Raw genomic sequence first — 5,498 nt, 5'->3', positions numbered from 1 at the left:
GGATAATAAATTCTTGCGCATATCGTTTCGTTTTAGGGTATCAAGGTGGACTAGGAATCATCTTTGCCTGCTTTCACATCCTAACGTGCACCTTGGCGCTCGTAGTTGGATTGTGGGGCCTGGTGTTTCCCAAATCTGAAACTGGGAATCCTACTGCTTCACTACTTATTTCGCTCACTGAACCTCCGACGGTGACAGAGACTCCGAGTGGAGAGGACTTCAAAGGAATGGAGGCTGTTGCCGTTCCGCTGCCTACCCTTCTCCCAGTTCCTCCACCCCCAGGCACTGAGCCGGTTGTGGCAATTCCTGTTGAAATAGAACCTGCTGTCGTTCAGGCATAGTGTTATTTGAACCTTTTTTGAAGCGACCGTAGATTTTCGTTTGCTCTGCAAGAAAACATCCGGTTGCCGGCAAAACCCATTGGCTTTTGGCTGAGACTGCCCTTTCACTCATGTTCTTCATTGAAAATGGAACCCGAAAATCCTTAAGCCAACGCTCTTAGCAGTAATTCATCACGAATGGCTCTCAGCTAATTTTTTGAAAAATGAATTTGAACAAAAAGAACGAAAATTATTAATTCTATTCAATGGCGGAGTAGATCATCTCCAATGATCGTTTCCTTCGTCTTACTGCTACCGGTCGTTCTCGCCCTCCGCTACGGCCCAACCATGAATCGTCGTGACCTTGCTCTGCTTGACGACAAGATCTACTTTCCCAAATTGCTGGAAATAACCAAGCAAGCTGTGGAGAATTACAATAAATTCAGAGAAGCCTTTCTTCATCAACAAGTCAGTGGCGATGCCAGAATCCGCTTGACTCTTGTTGCTTTCAGAGGATCATGAGAGAAGTTAATGGATTTCCAAGGCAGGAAGGTTAGGCCTGACACCATCCATCGGACATTTCTGTCCCCTTAGAGACGCAAGAGTCCTCTCCTCGTTTCGTTGGTTCCAAAAATCGCCTTGGTGGAAATGTTGACGACAAAGTCACGGTTCACGAATCGCTATACGATACTCAAATGAGGAGAGGCCCGAAACGTAAGAATAAGCGCCAGGGCAGTGTTGGATCTATGTTCTATGACAGCTTTGACTTTGGTGAGCGAAAATTCATAGAGTGTTCCTGATCAAAAAACCGCTGGAAAGTATGTAGAGCAATATGGAGGCCCTCTATCAGCTGATGAAGAGATTGCAGCTCAGCAAGGTCAAGTTAGGATTCAGGAAAAGCAGAACGACGTAAATCGGATTTGGCTCACCCTCTGCGGTGATGGGAAATCCGTTTCAGGTAGCTGAGCAAGCTTTCAGTAAGGAAAGCTATAATAGCAACCAAGACGAAGAACTGAAGGTGATTTTCTGTGATCTGATTTCTCATTACTCGCACACAATTGTTAGAGGGAGAAAGATCAATTGGAAACCGCGTTGAAGCAGGTCCCGATGCCAAAAGCTGAGATTTTAGAAGCTGGACTAGAATACTCCGATGTGACCCCGGCGCCACCACCACAACGTATCATAATGAAAGGCGGTTCTGGAAACTTCACGAGACTACCTCAAAAGGAAACACCCAAACCAGTACGCTTAGCAAATATGTCTCTCTAGGCATTAATATTTTGCTCTTAGGACGACGAGATCAAAACAAAAGAACAAAAGAAGCAACAGGCAGAAGAAACTGGGTCAGGACTCCCAACGCCAGGACCAGATTGTGTCCCCGTCTTGAAGCAAAAATAGATGTTTATGTCCACGGCATTGTAGCGTCAATATACTTTGGGACCACATCCTCATCTTCTGTTGATTTCTCCTTGTCTTCTAGTTTCTGTTCTCGCCCCTGGTACGGCCTCCAAAGTGGACGCTATCAGGGAGAAGTGTCATTGATAAAAAATTTTACGAATATGACATACGGATTCCATCGTACGGTAGAACTCATCCAAGTCACTTGGTAACGGAGGTGGCTCAGATACAGGGGCTTCCGGTCGATCGTGCTCCTCCTGTAACAACTCACATAAAAAGTAGATTGAGCTCTATTGCGTACCAGTATCCGAAGAGAACATCCCAGAACAAATAGCTGAGCTCAAAATCCTATATGTTCAGTAGATGCATATGGTGTTGGCGTACTGCTAGAAACGCGTCAAGAACACTTAAACCCAAAACCGCTTGCGCAGGGATATCAAGGGTCCAGAACTGGCCTGAACAGGTAGAAGTGAAAAGAAGATTGTTGAAGAACGCTCGGCACCTCTGCAGGTAATGAGCAGGTAACTTATGAAAAAGAGTGCTCCGATGAAGCTCAATACAGAGATATAGAAAACGATAGATATTAAGCGCGTCTAAAACAAAGAGAAATGACAAGAATCGATACCTTACTTGCTTACCGTGGGCTCCACGGCAACCAACAAGAGACAAAATGCCAGGGGAATCAGAGACAAGGGCCCTACCGCATCTTGGCAGTAATAGTGTAGAATGACAAGTATGACTACAGATCCCAGCTATCAATGATACTAATGATAACACTAGAAGAAGATGTTGGACGCGTACTAGAGCATGGATCAATGTGTTGTACTTCCGAACAACAACCTGCTTGATAGGTTGACTAAAAGTGACCCCTGCGAAGACAAAACACAAGCTGGGCTTTTGAGTTTTGCGAAGCGGCGCACCAGCGAACAGACTGAGGCAAAAACTATCCATTTTTCCCTCTGCTCTATAAAACTTTGGGCGAGAGTGGTTTGAGATCAAAAATAAATTTGATGGGCCTCAAATGAAATAAAAATTGAGCTCGTAATCAACTGCCTTTTTTGCGCCCACGTTTTCACAATTCACATAACGGTCTGCCTGTAGCGTTTTTAGAGATTCTCTCACGATGAGACCAACGAATCCACAAACAGCGAATCGTCAAAAACAAAATGAGATTTTAATCTGCTACAAAATTTGAAATCACTGCTTCTGCGCTGTGACTTTCTTTTTGCGTTCCTCCTCCTTGAGTCTCTCAGTTTCTTCATGAGCAGTCAATCTGGGACTCAACCGTTCCGCATGTTTCATATGCACTGCTGCGAGTTTCTTCAAATTGGGGGTGCCTGGCGGGTCCATTGGGACTAGAGCGTGTGGGGGGAGGTTCGGCAAAACCTTGCTCACGTCTTTCGACAAACAGCATTCAAACTTCGAATATTTTATAACCCCTTGTTGAGTCAAGATATCTGGCTCATACCCTTTAGTTTTGAATTCAATCGCTCGCATTCCCGGTGCTGCGTGTGACACAATTGGGTCCATAGGTCCTGCATAGATTGCATCCTGGGGATCCCCACGCGACGACGTTTTTCGTCCGTCGTTATACTATCAAGACCGAAATGTGAATCCTCAATAAGATCGAGGAAAAGCTTACTGCTAAGGCTCTACTGCCAGGAGCCATGTATCGAACATGGGGCTGTGCAATTGGAACACCTTCTGGGACTTCTTCTTGTTCCCTTATAACAAAAGTCAATCACTCATCATTATTCGAATGTTCAACTTACACAACAGCTACTTCAATTTCGGCTTCATATGGCAGTTGAACGTGTCTGATTCCTTGTGTTAGATAGAACGTTTGAGGTTCTCCGGGAACTCCTGCTTCTTGAACGACTAAAGCATCATCTTTGATGTAAGCCTGCAAACAAACCATTTTTGCATTACAGTATTCAACATACCCGTGGTGAGGCGCGTGGGTGTAATGTCGGCGCTCCAGAAGAGGTAACCGGCATGGGGGCCCCTGCAGACGCGGAGCATAGGGAAGTTAGAAACTCGTGCTTTACCAGCTGGAGGTGGGAATGCGGGTTGTCCTCCAAATTGAGGTGGAGCCGTTCCTTGATACGGTGACGGATATCCTTGGAAAGTCGTTCCTACAAAATGCTTGAATTGCGACGCACCAAACAGTCTCTTACGTCTCTCCTCCACTTCAGATCCCCAAGCCGTTGCGGCGTCGCTTCTCTCTCCTAATTGATCTGGTCGTTTTCCTGAATCCCTTCAAGTGATCAAATGTTCATTACAAATAGGTGGCGCACCTGGTAAAGGGGGTGGTTGAGGCAAAACAGTCATTGGCGCCCCCTGAAGTTTCAGAAAAATCAATCGTCGCTTTCATTCCACTCGTTCTACCTGCGGGTGCGGCAACGTTTGACCAGGTTGATATGGAACCTCAATGATTTTTTCAACATATTTTGGGACAACGTATGGAATATCTTTGATGACGACTTTAGGAACCTGCAAAGACCAATTGCGCTTGGATTCACACGTCCGCTCACTTTTCTCCGAACGACTTCTGGGACCTCAATGATCTTTTCTTGAACGACAGGCTTTGTTGTTTCGATGATACGCTCGACGATGTGCGGTTTTGGGACAGGGACGATGCGCGGGGGAGCCCGGCAAGCGACTTCAATCGGAATTTCAACGTATTTGATTCCCTAAAGAGGAATAATTTCGTCAATATGATGATTGATTCATGATTGACTGTCTTGGTGATAATTGATGACTTACAAGTGGGATCTCTACAATTTTGTCCTCAACGATTGGCTTATAGTTGAAATGTGGAACTTCGATGATTCTTGTTCTTTTTTGCAACTCAATTTTGTCAACAACCAGAGCTTTAGGAATGTCCACAAACGAGTGCTCAAACTGAGTGTAGTCTCGCTCGACCACTCGAGTCCTTTCTTCTTGTTTCAACACAAAAATATCCCGCTCCTGTAAGATGCACTCCACAACCGGCGTTGTCCTTCAATTGACTCACTTGCACTATCGGCCGCGAAACAAGTTTTTCTGGAATGGATTTCAGCATTTGATCCGGAAGTGGCACCGCGCCATACGCAGTCATCGCCAAAAACTTTCCGTCTGTTCCTTTGAATCCTCCCGCTAATTCTGCGAAGGCTTCATCTGAGAAGAAGTCTCCCAGTGGACCTGCTTGGGACTGTGCTTGAGCGAGAAGGACTTCGTCTGGAATCGGTTGGCCGAATTCATCAAGCGCTCCTGATTGAAGGACATGAAATGCAGCGCTGTCACTCGATATTTACCGCTTCCATATCCAGTCTCATCAAAGCCTGTCAAGGAAAGACTAGATAAAAAAGAAATTACCGAAGACGAACGCACCAGCCAATCCTGCAAGTCCCAATTTGGCTCCGCTTCCATCACGAGGGAATATATGAACGTAGCCTTGTGGTTCTTCAACAAACAGGATGAGACCGGGTAACTTAATCTTGATGCCTTACCGTAAGGGAGGGGAGTGCGGCCTCTGAAGGGCGAGAGGTCTGCAGGAATGACTGGAGGAAGTCGATTCTCAGCTCGGTTAATTGGTTCGTAGCGCCCCTCAGTCTGTGAGGGAAAGACGGATGAGGAGCCTTCTGGACGGATAACGATATGCGATGCTTCATGAGGGTACGTCGTCGCCAAGAGATGGCCCGCAATGGGAGCTTGATTTAGGATAGTCTCAGGCATCTGCTTTACAGCTGGACTAATCCGAAATAAGGGTGCGCTGATGGCACTTGAATTATTCTCTGT

The 5,498-nt window shown here is 46.0% G+C and overlaps 1 protein-coding gene across 1 annotated transcript; it reads right to left on the bottom strand.

Moving 5' to 3' along the window:
- Positions 1-1,722: 1,722 nt before the first annotated feature.
- LOC129618016 (uncharacterized) lies at positions 1,723-5,129 on the bottom strand. Its single transcript, XM_055532952.1, has 10 exons — positions 5,015-5,129; positions 4,735-4,970; positions 4,485-4,688; positions 4,212-4,411; positions 3,732-3,975; positions 3,491-3,621; positions 3,361-3,442; positions 3,114-3,311; positions 1,889-1,975; positions 1,723-1,839 (listed from the first exon to the last, which is right to left on the bottom strand). Exons 1-10 carry the CDS (start codon positions 5,127-5,129, stop codon positions 1,723-1,725), a joined length of 1,614 nt encoding a protein of 537 aa, XP_055388927.1.
- Between the last annotated feature and the right edge of the window lie 369 nt (positions 5,130-5,498).

This window comes from Condylostylus longicornis, unplaced genomic scaffold (assembly GCF_029603195.1).
Source record: "Condylostylus longicornis isolate FDR11 unplaced genomic scaffold, ASM2960319v2 ptg000713l, whole genome shotgun sequence".
In the NCBI taxonomy this organism is placed as follows: Eukaryota; Metazoa; Arthropoda; class Insecta; order Diptera; family Dolichopodidae; genus Condylostylus; species Condylostylus longicornis.
The sequence above is the reverse complement of the archived record's forward strand: the minus strand, read 5'-3'. Positions and strand labels throughout refer to the sequence as shown.

What these genes read in the sequence shown, in the direction of transcription:
- LOC129618016 (XM_055532952.1), bottom strand. Translation starts at nt 5,129, where the DNA reads ATGGAAGCGGAGCCAAATTGGGACTTGCAGGATTGGCTGGTGCGTTCG. An exon ending in AATGCTGTTTGTCGAAAGAC is followed by an intron (nt 1,976 to 3,113) that starts GTGAGCAAGGTT and finishes GAGTTGTTACAG; the next exon opens with GAGGAGCACGATCGACCGGA. An exon ending in TCTACCGTACGATGGAATCC is followed by an intron (nt 1,840 to 1,888) that starts GTATGTCATATT and finishes TCTCCCTGATAG; the next exon opens with CGTCCACTTTGGAGGCCGTA.